The sequence below is a fragment of the Vitis vinifera genome, chromosome 14 (genome assembly GCF_030704535.1).
Source record: "Vitis vinifera cultivar Pinot Noir 40024 chromosome 14, ASM3070453v1".
NCBI classification, from domain to species: domain Eukaryota; kingdom Viridiplantae; phylum Streptophyta; class Magnoliopsida; order Vitales; family Vitaceae; genus Vitis; species Vitis vinifera.
The window spans coordinates 3,280,490-3,297,099 of NC_081818.1; the positions used below are offsets into that span (position 1 = coordinate 3,280,490).

At 34.2% G+C, this 16,610-nt stretch overlaps 2 protein-coding genes across 5 annotated transcripts; both read right to left on the reverse strand.

Annotated features, from left to right (window-relative positions):
* Positions 1-230: 230 nt before the first annotated feature.
* LOC100245953 (uncharacterized) lies at positions 231-8,102 on the reverse strand. 3 transcript variants are annotated; one of them, XR_002031804.1, is made up of 13 exons: positions 7,976-8,102; positions 6,212-6,551; positions 5,986-6,136; positions 4,585-4,925; positions 4,360-4,510; positions 3,654-3,982; positions 3,422-3,572; positions 2,347-2,684; positions 2,148-2,280; positions 1,378-1,703; positions 1,148-1,298; positions 911-1,044; positions 713-817 (listed from the first exon to the last, which is right to left on the reverse strand). XR_002031804.1 is itself a non-coding variant. In XM_002280919.5 (12 exons), exons 2-12 carry the CDS (start codon positions 6,542-6,544, stop codon positions 351-353), a joined length of 2,871 nt encoding a protein of 956 aa, XP_002280955.3. In that variant the 5' UTR covers positions 6,545-6,551; positions 7,976-8,102; the 3' UTR covers positions 231-350. The 3 variants fall into 3 exon arrangements, 2 of the variants coding, with proteins under 2 accessions (XP_002280955.3, XP_059598876.1); XM_002280919.5 differs by lacking the exon at positions 911-1,044 and having other exon boundaries at positions 231-817; XM_059742893.1 differs by lacking the exons at positions 911-1,044; positions 1,148-1,298 and having other exon boundaries at positions 231-817.
* A 1,150-nt stretch (positions 8,103-9,252) lies between these two features.
* On the reverse strand, positions 9,253-14,482 carry LOC100252902 (signal peptidase complex subunit 3B). 2 transcript variants are annotated; one of them, XM_002284830.4, is made up of 6 exons: positions 14,176-14,482; positions 14,017-14,064; positions 12,927-12,989; positions 11,447-11,500; positions 9,634-9,720; positions 9,253-9,554 (listed from the first exon to the last, which is right to left on the reverse strand). In XM_002284830.4, exons 1-6 carry the CDS (start codon positions 14,299-14,301, stop codon positions 9,429-9,431), a joined length of 504 nt encoding a protein of 167 aa, XP_002284866.1. In that variant the 5' UTR covers positions 14,302-14,482; the 3' UTR covers positions 9,253-9,428. The 2 variants fall into 2 exon arrangements, with proteins under 2 accessions (XP_002284866.1, XP_059598530.1); XM_059742547.1 differs by having other exon boundaries at positions 9,253-9,720; positions 14,176-14,474.
* Positions 14,483-16,610: the final 2,128 nt, after the last annotated feature.

The window sequence follows — 16,610 nt, forward strand, 5'->3', positions numbered from 1 at the left end:
TTTTAAGATTCTTTTATTTTCCTTAATAACTATGGTTTTGTGACCGGTGATGCCGCAGCAATTCACTAGAAGGAAAGCCAGCAGTAGGTGGTTGGTCAAGACAAATACCACCACGCGGTAAGAAAAAGGTGCACTGCTCTGTGCCGACAGCTCACACTCTGCTGTCTATGAACTGAGTGAGGTGTAGGTTTGAACAACATTAGCTACCAGGAGATTGATTCGAAGAGAAGGAAAAAAAAAAGGGGAACTGCTATGCTTTAACCTGTAAAATATAATTTACATACCCAAAAAACTTATAGACACATTATAGACATGAATCCCAATTCCCAACTGAAAATCGCATGATGATGCTAGGTGCGGAGCTTTCTCAGCAACCACTTTTGTCGCCGTGCAGCATCCAGTGCCACAAACATCTCGGCCTTTTTCTCATCTTCCAGAAGGTGGCAGGCGTCCAAGAAGAGCTCGTCGTCCATGCCTGGTATGCTTTGGAGGGCATCCACGATGGTTTCTATTGAGATGCAATTCTTCACTTCTTTATCATTTATCAGTGCTGTGGCTACGCCTTCCTTTTCACTGGGTGATTCCCACATCCTCTCTTTGGTTTTGGGGACTTTTCTTGAGCATGCCAAAGTTGATGGTGCCGCAGATTGTCGGCGTTTTTTCTGATCTGATATGTTAGTGTTTCTAAATGGGGATTGTAGACATCCAAACATTTCATCCATGTCCAGTTCTAGGGCATGAGGGTCTATGTCCATTGGTATCATCCAGTCAACATCTAGAGAATCGCTACTAGCAAGGAACTGGTCATCCTCTTCACCTACAAATTGAAGAAATTGGAATAATCAGATGTGTGAAATTCTACCATTTGAAAACACTATCATTCAACATCCACATATTGAATTTGTGATACCAGCAGTTTCACAAAATCAGAGTCAGCCATTAGAGAAGGATGGTGCAGGTTCAATATGACCTTAGTTCATATTCATGCTAGCAGCCATCTATCCCCAAAACTCTGGATGAGAGCCATTATGTGGAGAGAACAATCTGAGCCATGTATACCAAGTTACCAATAAGCTAATATGTGTGCAAGTCTATGTCTCTATGCGCATCAGAGAGAGAGAGAGAGAAAGAAGAATGAGAAACACACCAATTCCTACTCCCAGGTCATCGTCATTGTCGTCTATACAAAAACTTGATTGGTTTTGTGTGTCCTTGTTGATTGCATTCCCATATATCAGGAACAAATCATTATAGTTCGGGAGACTTCTAGTTCTATATGATCTTGCATCAGGATTTTCCTGCACATACCATATGTAAGTTCCCTGAAGCAGGGACTGAAAAATCCTGTGTCTAAAGGTTTAACTTATAAAAAAGTACCTTGATATAGGAATCCCAGAGTTCATTAGCTGCAGTTACCATTTGCCGTCTTTCATCCCAAGCAAACCCATTCTGCTCAAGAAGTGTTCTCATTCCATTGAACAGCTTCCTCCAATGCTTAAACCGACTTTTTAAGACATCTTTGTCATGATAAGACCCAAATTCTGCATTAAACCTTGCAGCCATATCACTCCATGCTTGCTTGTTGAATTTATGATCAACCATACTCCCTTTCTGAACATGTTCTAGCATTAGATCAATGAAATATCGGTCCATCAGTGGTGTCCAATCAGTTCGCGAGTGACTACTATTGTTAAGTTCCCTTCCTTCAAAGTATTTAAAAATGACAAAATATGGAGAAAAGATTAGTCTTCCTTGTATGTATCAAAACACATCACGCATAAATAGTCAAGTGTACATGATGTAGCATTGCTAAAAGATGCTTGAAGTAGACCATGCAATATAAATTACTACTGACATATCCCTAAATTCATTCAATGCCAAGAATCATTCTTACTAATTTCTTAAAAATTGCAGCAGCTTACTTCCTTCTTTTCATGAAAGCGTATCAGCACAAGGACAAGGCAGTAGGAGTTAGGGATTAACAAATTAGTAGGTGAACACAGGCTTCAAACATGGTAGCATAGAAAAAATCGATGGTCTTTACCACAAGGTAATTAGCATCTTCAGTAATTTTGGTTCAAATTGTTGAAACAATATTCCTTAACCAATGCAAGACAACCATAAACCCATCACAATTAAAGGCTCACCATCACCGTTGAAGTCAATGCCATGATATGATTGGTTGCATTGTCCATCAGCAATTGGACTCCCATAAATCAAGCACAAATCATTGTAATTCGGCTTTGGTTTGGCTCTGTATGATTTTGCATCTGGGTGTTCCTACATGTACCACATGTTAGGCACTTGCAATTAAAATCAAAAGAGTCAAATGACTAAGCAATGCACCTTGAGGTAAGCAGCCCAAACAGCATCATATGCTGTGACCATTTGTCGCATTTCATCCCATGAGAACCCCCTATGATCAAGAAGATTCTTTATATGATGGTACTGCTTCCTCAAACTTTTATGCCGACTCTTTAAAACACTTTTCTCATGTTGTGTTCTGAATCTTTCATTGAATAATGCAACCATATCTGCCCATGCTTGTTTATTGAAAGTGTGAACTTTCCTATTCCCTTTCCGCACTTGCTCTAGCATAAGGTCAATGAGATATCTGTCCATTGGCGGTATCCAATCTGTCCTTGAATGATCACTATTTGCATTGCATTGAATATCAGTTCCTTCTGCAACAACAGAATTTTGAATGTAAATAACATGGCAACTAATATTGCTATGTGATGACATCAATACCCAGCCAGAGTTACACAAGTAAGCATTGCCTATCACTTGGTTTTCTACTGTTAATGAAGTGAAGAAACTGGGACTTAACATTATGTGGCACTAGTGAAATCAAAATTTGGGAATCCATAAAGAAAGATCCAAACATTATTTGGGGAGAAAGGGGTGTGTGTGTGTGTTTTAGGTACTTTTTTTTCCTTTTGTAGGTAGCAGGGGTGGGGTGGGAGGCACTTGAGCATTTGGTTGGATGAACAAGACTGAATATCCGTATTCAGTAATGCAACAATGTAAAGGCATACCATGTCATTCTGGAACATAATTCATGAAGTATAAGCAACATTCACAATTTTGGAGAGTGATTTGTTAATTCTTTTTTTTTTCTTTTTTTCTTTTTTCTTTTTTTGATGAAGTGATTTGTTAATTCTTAAATTGTACACAACAAAATTAGCTTGTGTTTTAATGACAAACCAGATCAATTCAGGGGATTTCAAAAATCCAGAAAACTTAATCATAATTAATTGTGTTTGTTTATTAGTTAATATAAATTTGAACAGAATTAAATTTGCTCTAAGAGGCATTTCTATTTATTTTCTACTTTCCAGAATCAGATTTGAGATCATAGTCTTAGGACCAATCTTCACAAAATATCTTTTCCAATTTCATTGTTGAATGAGAAACATACCAATCATCCAAACTGGGTCCACGCCATCGATGTCACCATTGCATGCCAAAGAGTTGTCTCCTCCATTAGAACTTTCTTGTCCATATATAACACACAACTTGTGATAATTTGGCACAGTTTTGTTTCTGTATGATTGAGCATCAGGAATTGCCTGTATATGTTATATGTAAGCTACAAAACATCAAATAAAATACATCTGAGAAATAAGAAATAGGGGAATAGCATTTCACACCTGGATATAAGAATCCCAAACAAAACCTTCAGCAGTTACCATTTCTCGTGTATCATCCCAAGAAAACCCGCTATGTTCAAGAAGAGCTGTTATGTCATTATATTGTCTCCTCAAATGTCTGTACCGATTCTTCAGAACATCTTTGTCGTAGTGAGATCCAAATTTCATATTGAATAATGTGACCATTTCAATCCAAGCTTGGGTTATGAATCCCTGCCCAATTTTATTCCCCCTAAGCACCTGGTCCAGTAACAAGTCAATGAAATAATGGTCCATTGGCAGCGTCCAATAACCATCACCACTAATTGGTGTTTGGTACTCCCCTTCACCTACAAAGCCAGAAAGCACAATTTATAGAAGTAATAATCCATCCATGAAAATAATTCTCAAGGTTCCCAAAATCATCTTGAAGCAAATGCTAATATGACTGATAGTCTCATGGATTTCACTAAAATTAGCATACAATTCTGGATGCATGTAACAACAAAATTGGAACCTAGAAGTCTGTTTCCATTGATGAGCATCAAGTGTCACCAAGAAAAAGCAACTATTTGTAGTTCTGCCCAATTCTCTTGTTACATGTAAGTATGATCGATTGAAGAATTTTCCACGAGACAACCATAATCCAAATTATAACTCCTAAGACAGTATAAATAATTATTTAAAAATAAAAAAAAAACTTTGGTGGTCTAAATATGAAACGCACCAGCTTTGATTTGTACAATATCATATTCAAGGTCTTTATCTGGGTGCAGATGACTGCGAATTCCATTGTTGACAGTTTTTCCATACAGCAAGCTCAAATCTTGAAAGTTCAGCAAAATCTTCTTTCTGTATGCTTGTGCATGTGGGTGTGCCTAAATCCATCATAATTAAGCATTAGATATTATAAAAACAAAACTACAATATCAAATTTAAATAAAATACATACCTTAATGTAATTATCCCAAACATCATCATCGGCTGCTATCATTTGTTGTCTATCATCCCACAAAAAACCATTTTGCTCAAGCAGAGTCTTTATATCACTATAATATTTTTCCAGTTTCTTATATCGACGTTTTAAAAACCTTTTTCCATGCTGAGTACAAAATTTTGAATTGAACAAAGAGAGCATAACAGTCCATGCTTGTTCATTGAATGTATTAGTAATCTTATTCCCTTTTCCCAGCTGATCCAGCATGAGCTCAGTGAAATATTGATCCATGGCTGGTGTCCAGTCTCTTCTAGAGTGCTCATTACTTGCAGGGGCTACGCTACCCATTCCATAAGCTATACAATTAAGAAATTTATTAGTGAGTGTGGTTGTTTGTTCAGTAAAAAACTTCTAATTCTTGTAGATATCTGCAAATAAAGACATACCCAGCCTTAATCATACTGCATCCAGTTCTTAGTTTGTTTATGAAATTACTAACACTTTTTTTAGAGGAAAATGCATGTCAAAACAAATCAAGTAAATAACAATCAGTATTTTATTTTATTTTTGATAGCCAGATAAAGGTCAATAACTCACTCAGGTAACATCCATCATCATGAATGCAACCAATTATCATATTCTTCACACATTCAGCCACTTCACAGTATGCTTGTTTCTATCTTAATAAGGTCCTGTTTCCAGAACAATAAAATATAGCCAGGAATTCTGACCACTTTTGGGTTATCTTTGGCTCAGATAAACTGTTAGTAGATCACCCACTTGTGGCTTGTGGAGCTAAGAGCTTATAATTGACAGAAAGACAGGGCCTTTTATAATGTTGGATGTGGTGAAGGTTCATAGTTGTCTGAAACTTATGAAATTCAAGCAAGGATTTTGTTCTGTCAAATTCTAGGTCAACTCATAAATCATGAATAGGGTCAGTGAGCTATATTTTCTGAGTTCTACCATTTTCCCCCCTATAGTTTTCATGATAAATATTGCATTACGAACAGAAAAACTGCAAAAAGTAAAGGAAGGTTTTTGCATATATCATAAACATGGTGCAGTGAATTACAGCTTCAGAATTCTACACTCATAAATCATGAATAGGGTCAGTGAGTTATATTTTCTGAGTTCTACCATTTTTTCCCTTATAGTTTTCATGATAAGTATTGCATTACAAACAGAAAACCCGCAAAAAGAAAAGGAAGGTTTTTGCATATATCATAAACATTGTGCAATGAGTTGCAGCTTCAGAATTCTACTGTCTTCCCCCTTCCCAAAACTAGTGTCGGCACCATGAAAATAAAAACTGGAAAAAGGGTCTTGTTTTGAGTCACATTCACATGTACACACATATCATTCACAATATAAGATAAAACCATAATCTAGGTTGTAACAGGGATAGAGACACACCAATGGTCACTCCTTGGAAGTCATCATCAAAGTCTATATCATGACTTGAACGACTATATCTTCCATCTGCTGTTGTATATGCATATATCAAGCATAAGTCATTGAAATTCATCACAGCTTTGTTTTTGTAGCATTGTGCATCTGGGTGAGCCTGCATGCATCTCATGTCAAGCTACTTTTGCAATAAGAACGGGGATTAAACAAGGAGAGCAAAGAAACAGTGCACCTTGATATAGGCATCCCAGACACAATCATCAGCTACCACCATCTTTCGAGTATCATCCCAAGAAAATCCACTTTGGTCAAGGAGATTCTTCATATCATTGAACTGCTTCCACAGAACTGTGTAACGACTTTTCAAGACATCTTTCTCATATTGAGATCCAAATTTTCCATTGAACATGGCGTGCATATCTGCCCAAGCTTGTTTATTAAATGTATGCCCCATCCTATTGCCCCTATGTACCTGATCTAACATGAGATCAATGAAATAGCGTTCCATCGTTTGGGTCCAATGTGTCCTTGAGCGATCACTGTTCACAAGGGCTTGGCTGGCCATAGCTTCCCTGTAAGATCAAGGATGTTAATGAAACCCCTGACTTTTTAAACATATTTTCCTTTCAACGCATAACCTAGTTATTATTTAAGTTGAACAGAAGACCCATAACAAGTATCATAGAAATTATACCAGTGACTTTCTTCCAACAATTCTATTACTCACACCCATACAGCTAAATTCATCCATTGCAAACAAGATCAACTAGTCTCATAAAAATAGAAGCGCAACAATCATGACCTTCAGGACATTAATGGTACACATACTAGAACATATTCAACATAAATGGATGTACTTTTGAAAGAAAGATAAATAAGATTATAGAAATGGTAACATTCTCAAAAGCAAAGAAAATAGCTCAAGAACAACAATAAAAAACAAGGAAATTAGAGTAAGAGAAAACACTTTGTATAGAATATAATTTTGAAACCAAGTCATAGGTTAATCTAATTGATTTCGTCTGCTAGTGCATACTCATCTTAAGTCAGAAATACTGATAACAGTACCAAATTCTAAAGGTTCAGAATTTTATGCAATGTTTGAAACTGTTGTCCGTGTAGCAATTTGAGAAGGCCATAGAACCAGCTAGTTACATGCAGAAGCTTAAAATAATAAAGACAACAAATATTTGATCATGCACACAGAAATTATTTTGCACCCTTTCCCTTGGGATTTTTAAGCATACATAGTATGTCATTGAGAGCTGCTAATGCAAGCATTCAGAGATGGCTCTTAATGATTTAGCACTGAACATTAACTTCAATGTACAGTAAGGCTCAAATATTATATTTAGCTAGGCGCTCACAATGTAGCAGAGAGGCTATGCTAGGGCTCTAATTGGCAACTGAGAAAATATAAGAAAACAAAAGAAAAGTTAAGGACTAAGTTCTACTTTCACAATTCAAACTCAAATCAGTGATCGAATTAAGCAAAGATTCCAAACACCACCAGAATTTGAATACAACTTCCCGTATTGAAGGGGGGAAAAACAAGAATAGAAAGAGGAAACAACTCTAGCCTTCTGTCTGCTTGCCCAGAAAACTAAGGACAAGGAGAAAATAAATGTCCAACAATTCCGGGTTATTTTCCAATAGTAATTGGAGTTTCCAGTGATAGGTAAAGCAAATGCACAAGCGATACCACAATCTGAACTCAAACTCTCCCCCAATTGAGACAAAACTCAAAGCCCTAACTTCTGTTCGGTTGAAGAGAAAATAAAATAAAACAAAAATGATTAAAATTCCACGTATCTTGTTCCGTGTTGTAACCTGTAACAGTCTCAGTTGGGTAGAGACCTTCTAGATTTCTCGGTCGCTCAAAAGAATAATTCAAAATTAAGATTGTAACATTTTATTGTTGATTCTTTCATTTTCCTTCGGTTTTTTTTTTGCAGAGCAACCAAACAAAGGGGAGTGAGATTCAGGGTTTCCGTACCTGAAGAAGCACGACGATGGCCTGAGAGAAAGACAGATAGAGAGAGGAAAAAGAGAAGGGGATGAGAATTGAAAGAGAAGATGGGTCTCCACCAGTTATGTTTGTCCGTACAGTTTTCCCATTTAGCAATATCAAATGTTGCCGGTTGCCACGTCAGCATTTTGACGGGTCCCACTTGCTGGACCAATCACATGAAAGTGTTCATTTTATGTCATCCTGATTATTCCACGTGTATTTAGGGTTGGAACTCATTCATGAATTTTATATTTATTATTTTTAAATTATGTACATAATTAAATTAGATTTTGAATAAATGAAAAAAATCATGGGTTTAATACACTTTTAACCTAACGCGTGTTTTACATATTGCTCCTCATATTTAAAATCGAATACATTACTTTTTAAGTTTCTTAAATGCCTTCATAGTAGCTTTTTATTGAATGATGTTCGTTTTAATGGACGAAAATATGAGATATGTATGCATGTGATTAAATAAATAAGGATAAATTTATAATATCACATGTTTCGTTCATTGAAATTAATATTGTCTAACAAAAAGGAGACAATATTAATATTTAAGAAGTTTGAAGGACAATGTCTTCAATTTTAACGGTGAGAGGGCAATGTGCAAAACCCGTAATAAATTGAAGGGGGTGAAATGCATTAAACCCTAAAATTGTTTAAATCCATTCTCAACCCATTAATTTTTTTTTAAAAAAAAAGAAAAAGATAATTGTTTACCTAACTTATTAATATTATTATTTTTAAATTTTAAATTACATTAAAATAAATATAATTTACAAATAAATAAATATTATAAAATTTATAATTTATTTATAAATCATATTATTTTATATTTAATAGAAAATTTAAAACTACAGTATACTGTCCTTAGAAATCAATGAATCAGTAGCTTTTTACCAAAAGCTAAAAACAAAATGCTATCTAAATGGGACTGAGAATACAAGAACACAGCCCACTTCAGAGTCATTTCCTCTCGATTGAAGAGGGGCCTTTTCCTTTCCTTTTCTTTTCCTTTTTGGAGGGCGATGAGAAAAGGAAAATCCCATCGGTGATGAACTGCACCAAGAAAATTCCCATGAAGAGGAGTTTCCCTTTCGAAGTGATTTTCCTGAAGAAATCCTAAGAAATCCCATTTGGTAGTTTTGCATCCAAACACCAGGAAAAGAGATTCCAACCTGGAAAAATTGTATATGAACAGAAAAATGGTCACAAGATAGATGTGAATATCTGAGGGAAGGGTCAAGATCCAAGAATCAGTAACAAAGTTCTATGGATTCAAAAAGTCTAAGCAATATCCTCATAAATAAAAAGTCATTGACTCAAATAGGAAATTTTCCCTTTTTCTCTGATTTTCGAATTTCAATAACCTCTTACATCCCCATGGGACAAATACTGAAGTTACAGCCAAAAAAACACCCCAGAATCATCCTTATCTGTATTCTTCTGGCAAGCGGAACCCGGTCATGATTATTTTGTCAGCAAACATCTTTCCAGTCTTGGGCATGACATGCCAGTGCAATGTCAAGTTGAATTCTTTTCCCCGGAGATTGCTTCCCTACAATAGCAAAAAGATCAAAGATTTGGCTTGGTTTGAAGAGGTAGTGGTAAAAATTAATTTCCAGAAATGGCTTTACCTGATCAGTGAATCGGTACTTGTTTGTGGTATGAATCCAGAATTTCGCATGCTCTTTTGAAGGTATAATACCATCCCAGAGAGAAACCTATCACATGATAATTTTAAAATCAACACAAGCAATGAACATCCTTTTTTTTTTTTGCTGGGGAGTGGAGGAGGTTTGAAAAAATGGACTAGAATTTATCAACAATTTTACACATTACCCCCTCAGAACAGCTAAAGACAGCTAGACAAATCAACACCACAACAGTATATTATAACCAAGTGAACTGGTGGAAATAGAAATCTATCATAACAAATAAAAATTGCACCCATAAATCAAGTACCATAAAACTTGCCACAAAATCTTATTGCTGTCAGGAGGCTTGCCCACCATCCTGCCCAGAGCACTGTTTTCTGAAATGGTAGACTGTTTTTTAAGTGCTCAAACCACTTGATATTAGTGTAACATATTTCTTCCCAAACTCGAACAGTCTTGCAACCTAATGAATGCCATGCCTTAGTTAAAAAAGTTTCTCAATTTATGAAACTTTTCGTCTGGACATCATTAACTTCCTGAGGGAGAAAAGAAAAAAAATCTCCGAGAAGAAAGATGATCATTCAACTCAATAACGTATTTATCTCAACTATTACTTTCTTCAAAATCAATTTTCAGTTATTGTTCAAAAACTCATATTTGAGGTCCTGGTCAAAGTTATTTCAAATGCATACGCATATGCTAGCAGTCAAAAAATTTTGCTCCCCAGGAGTCGCTTCACTTATGGCACATCATTGCTGAAATCATAATTTCAGTTCTGGGTTATAATGGTGGTCTCTACTTCAAATTCTAAATGAATTTCTTAATGTTAAGTTAATGCCTGTTACTGTTTTCTTCTTTCAGGGTAACACTTACACATAATCCAGATACCTAGAGAGAGCATGTAGAAAAAGAAAATACAAAGAAAATAAATTCATTGAATTATGGATAAGAGGTAGGAGTTATACACTATCCTAAATGTGCTAAATCAGTGGGCATGCACCACCTAATGCAAAGAATTAATCTTTATCTGGAGCGATAGAAGTCAAGCTCTCTGTACTCAAATTCCTCTTGACTTTGTCATTTCAGATCTCACCTTCATAATAAATTATGCAGCATCAATGTATTGTTCAATAGCTTTGAACCCAAACAAGGAAATGGTTCCATTTTGGATTTAGGAATGGACCAAAGGAGGAAAAAGAAAACACAAGAAATAGCAGGCCAAGACAATACTATAATATAAAAATGAATCAGAAAAAACAACCTTAACTTATACTCTCAATTTGTGGTCCACTACAGTATAATGTAAGCTATGAGAACCCAGTTAGGTGCCCTTTGCACACTACTTTGGAGCCCACTTTTTGTTTAGGCTTTGTTAATATTATTCTCATTTGCCTATAAAAAGCGCCATGAGAACAGCTGATGTGTTGCTTTCACAGTGGCAAATAGAAACATAATGGCCAATAGTTGAAATTTGCAGATGTTGAAGGAACCTCTAGCTCAACACCACAATAAAAATTTATTATGTAATTGATCTCCATTTCAACTATTTTCTTCAATAGGCATCTCCATTTAAGCCATTGTGGAAAAATGACATAATAATGGAATCAGAGGATGATGTCAACAAGTATAGAAGTATGGCCATATGATGCGAACAATCATAAAGTAGATCATATGTCTTGCAGGAACCATGTGTTTCAATCAGATTTATAAAATGTGAGGGAAAAAAAAAAGAATGAAATTGATATGAAAAAAAATACAAAGGATCTGTGCTTCCAGATGCTCTGAAGCTAACCTGATTCAAGGAATTCTTTGGTGTTGCATACTCAGCTGCTAGAAATACAAAAACCTACAAATAGAAATAAGATAAAAAATAAACTCAGAATACTACTGAAATTTGCAAAACTGTAAGAGAGCAAGAGGCTGGATCAAGCCCATGGCACATTGACATCCCATGGAATTGAAATCAGTAATTGTGTTTCACATAGAATTTTAAAATTTTCAATGGACAACCAAACACAAACACCAACACTGCCCCAAATGAACAATAAAGAAACAAACAACAAATACAAAAGAATATATCTCTATCTTAGTGATTAAATGAAAATGGCATGGCATCAGTGAAAAATGTAAGTGAACAAACTGAAAATAATAAAAAATTTCAAGGTTGAGAGAAGATGAGGCAACATAATGAGAAAAATCAAATGAATTTATACCAACTATGAGTCAAACTCAACAAATGTAAAATAAGATAAACGGCCCATTCAAAACCCAGCATCAACTTGCCAGTCCAATACCTCTTTCTAGGATACTGGAAGACAGCTAAACTAGAAGTTAATATGAGTTGTTGGTTCTCAAATGAGTGCAAAACTCTGGAGAGGAAAAGAAAGAAGATAACTTGGTTAACAAGATTTGAAGGACCCATAATGACCATATAGCTTCTCTAGAAAAAATATATTGTGCCTTTTTCTTTTAATGGTTGTGTGGTGGGAGGAGATGGGACACTGTTGAGGAACAATGACTATTTGAGGGTTGCAGTTGCTTGATGACAAACCGATGCAATATGAACAAGGAAGATGCAAAGTTAACAGAAAACCCTGCAGTTTGTGTACTCTTCTCACTATTTCAGATATGTTGGGCCCTTGGTATTTCCAGGATCTGTAAAATGGTTATTATTGTTGGTGATTTGGAGTGAGTGAACTTATACAGATGATTGTTTAGAGAATCAAACCCCTTTCAGTGGGTTTGTGCCATTATTTGGAAGTCAGGAAATGAAAGGATATTTGATGGAGTAGTTTCTCATCTCCCAAAATGCAGTAAGTTCTATCAAAATTGCTCTCCTTTTGGTTCTCTGCTTCATGAAGTTATAGAAAAGTTTCACTCCTGAATTTTCTAGAGCTGCCCTCTTCACATCACACATTTATTTATTGTTGAGAATAACAAATCTGTGGAAGTGCCGGTACCATCAATTCATCAAAATCTCTTGCACAGTCGGTTAAAAAAAAATAAATTTTGACACATTTTATTCCTATCATCCCAAAAAGGGCCAAATCCAGCAGTTATTATGATTGCATATGAACCAATTATGAAAACATCACAGATATACTTGAGGAATGCCTCAAGTGGTCAATCTCAATCTTTCTACAAGAACTAGATCCCAATCCCACAGGGAAAAAACTATTTAAAGCATCCTGGAAATATACGTATATTTAGTATAGGAAAAAGTATGAGAAGCATAAATAAATAAAAACATAAGAATTTGTCAATAGGTAAACCTGTTTTGTGTTCCATGTAAACATTGACTGCAGATTTGCTGATATATTCAATGTCATGCTGACCTGTATAAAATTGAAAACATTTTAATTCAGATTGACAGAGTAGGTAGTAGCCAAGTAAAAACTTTCATGGTTCCCAATAACACAACACAATGAATACAAATAATGTGATATGGTTCTCACATAAACACCACAGGAAAACAAAAAAAAAAAAAGGGAGAAAGAAAGGAAAAGGAACAAAAACAAAGTAGGTTTGCTTTTCAAATCAACATGCCAACCAACAAGAAGGCAGGTAGTGTCTCCAAATATCTTCCCTGGGTTTTGGATACGAATCAATAGTGCTCAATACAATTGCCTCATAATGAAATTCACATGCAAATATTAATCTAATCATGATCCAAAATAGTTTTTTACACAAAGACATCTAGGCTTACAGATTCTATAATCATGCAGAATGGGATACTGATGATTTTCTCATTGTTCTTTGTTGCTGCAGTGCCTACTAAATACATGACAATAGATAGTGGATATTTTGAATGAAAATACCACAACATGGTGACTTTGTACTCAATTTTCAATGAGCCATATCTAATTCAATGCATTAAATTAACTTTTGGCACTGCAAATTGAAAAAAAATATATAAAAATACTGCGCACTATATCTCAAATTTACTACCTTATGAACCCCGAACCACCCCCAACAATTATATCAAACAAATAAAAAAATCAAAATACATAGAAAATATGCAAGAAAACTCAATTAGCGATGGTTTGGCTGCATGAGAGATGGATTTGCTTCAGAATTCTAACTCAATGGAACTTCGGATCTTGGCTTTTACCTCGAATTTGTTTTCCTTTTTTCTAGGTCTATAAAATTCCAATCTAATCGAAAATCCATTCAACCAAACAGTGGAATTGAAATTGGAATTGGAGTCTCCAATCCCAAGTCAAGCCCTCAATTTCCCACACAACCAAAAAGCAACTCTCACCATATTATGTAACCCAAAATCAAATGCCCTTCAATTCAAACAAATCCGAAACCCAATCACGAAATAAATATTTATAAAAAAATATCCGAAAAACCAATCACCTCATCGTTCCCATTGGGCTGCCTCTGAAACCAATTGATACTCAACACCTGCAACCACCGAAAAAGGACATCCCCGTCAAAATCAAACCCAAATCTAGGGTTTGAAAAACAAAACAAAAAACCCCAAAAAAAAGGGAAAAATTGATAGAGAAAAGAGACCTCGACTTGGGAGGAGGGCGAGGGGGTGTTGAGGTTGTCGGAGAAGGAGGCCATGGCGCACATCACGGCGAGAATGGTGACGGCGAAGGTGAGAAGAGAGTTGGCCCTGTACCCAAACGAATGCATCTTCTTCTTCTTCTATTGCTGCTGCTTCTTGGGGTTTTGCAGCGTTGGACTGAGAATTGACTTCCGGACTATGCCTTCGCCTTTGGAATCGTGCCTTCGGAGTGGAGAAAGGCCTCCCTTCCGCGAGAGTATGTTTGGAAAATAGGGAAGAAAAGTAAAAAGAAAGAAAAAATAAATAAAGTCAATAATTTTTTTATATAAAGATTAAATGATTTTAAAATATTTTTATTTTTTTAATAAAAACAAATATAAAAAAAATTATTTTTAAAATATATTTTTGGGATCAAATATGGCATAAATGACACAATTTCAATGGCAAATATATTGTAATTTTATGTAAAATCAAGGGTATTTTAGTTATATATTTTATCATATTACTCTATTTATTGCATTATGATTTTTTGGATTCAATACCTTATGGGGGTGTTTGGTATGTCGGAATAGGGAATGGAAATAATATTTTGTTTCCTTTCCTATTTCTTAGTGGAATGGAATGAATTTGATGATTCCATTTCTAGCATTTGGATGAACTTAGGAATACAAGATTGGAATGATTATTTGTTTCCATTCCAATGTTTGATAATAATAGGAATGGAAATGAAAAAAAAATAAATTTATAATAATATCCTTACATATAATTTAAAATATTTTTTTATTTTAAAAAAATAAAATTTGAAAGGTTTTTTGTTATTAAATAATAAGACCAAAAAATATATATATACTCAATAAATAAAAAGTTAACCATAAAAAATCGAATAACCCTAATGCACAAATATTCAATTATTATTTTTATTAAAAATTTGAATAATTTGTCATGCTTAAGTAGTTATAAAATTATATTTTTCAAAAAAAAATTATTTATTATAATATTTAAATTCTCAAAGCTAGCAAATGTTTTTCCTATTTTCAAAAGAGGAAATAAAAGAATTCAAATTTATTCTAATTTTCAACAAGTATCATATCCGATAAAATCCATAACCTTAAAAAATTTTAAATATTCGTTTTTTTTATCAAAATTTTAAATAATTTGTCATGCAAAAAAAGCTATAGAATTATATTTTACTAAGAAAAAAAAAAGAAAAAAAATATAAGAACATATAAATTGTCAAAGCTACCAAATACTTATTTCTTATTTACAAAAAAGGAAATAAAAAAACACAAACTTCATTCTAGTTCTCAATATAAGTATCATATCTACTAAAATCTACAACTAGTATATCCTCCAAAATTAAGTCATCAAATCAATAAAAAAGTTCATAGGAAATTGATGAAACAAAATCCAACCTAAAATTTCTATCAATCCAACCTAAAGACAATAAATCAACAAGGATGCAACATGGAGATTTATGGGGTTTGAAGAAGTTGTTTTGTCCATTCAACCTTGAGATCTTCATCTAAATTGAACAAAAGTTTTGTTTTTGTTTGTTTTTTTCTTTTTATTTTTTTCCTAACCATTAAAAATTTTCAATATTGTAAACACGTGAAATCAAAAAATCTTTTTCCAACCATTTCAATTTTTCTCTCTAGTTTCCATTAATACAAGATAAAGAAACATCAAAGATTCCAAACATAAATTAATAAAAAAAAATTAATCGATTTATAGAGAAGAAGAAACACATATAAAGAAGTAGAAGAAGAAAGAGAAAATAAGGTAAACCTGATCGAAGATGTAGAAGGGAGTTTTCAGAACCTAGTTGCAGCAAACAATAACGAATCCTAGATCCAACAATCAAAATGAACATCCAAAACCCTATAAATTAGAAATTGATTTTTTTTTTTTTAAAAATATCGTGGAAGGTTTAATTGATTCAATTTGGAAGAATCACTTGTTGCATAGAATTGGATGATGAGTGGGTCTCTAGCTTTGCAAAGAAGATAAGAAGTGGATGATGAATGGATCTCTACCTTTACAAAGAAGATAAACATCGAGTTTAAAGAACAAGATAAGAGGGTAAAATAGTAATTTAGGTTATTTTATATTATCAAATAGGTTTAATGAATCAGAATACCACCTACTTTTAATGAATGCAAATCCGACTCATAAGTTGGATTTGATTTCTGCCGGAATAATTTTTTATTTCATTTCCGCCTTCTTAACATTTATCCAAACATAGGAATAAGGGAGAAAATGAATGAGATGTCTATTCCCACTCCCTATTCCCGTGTACCAAACACCCCCTATATGATTTAATATTAAGAGTATTTGATTGAAAAAGATAAAGGAATTTAATATTAGGAAGAATAACCTTTTGTCTTCTAGAAATACAAAGTATAATCTTTCTTAGATAAAAATATCTTCCGTCAATTTT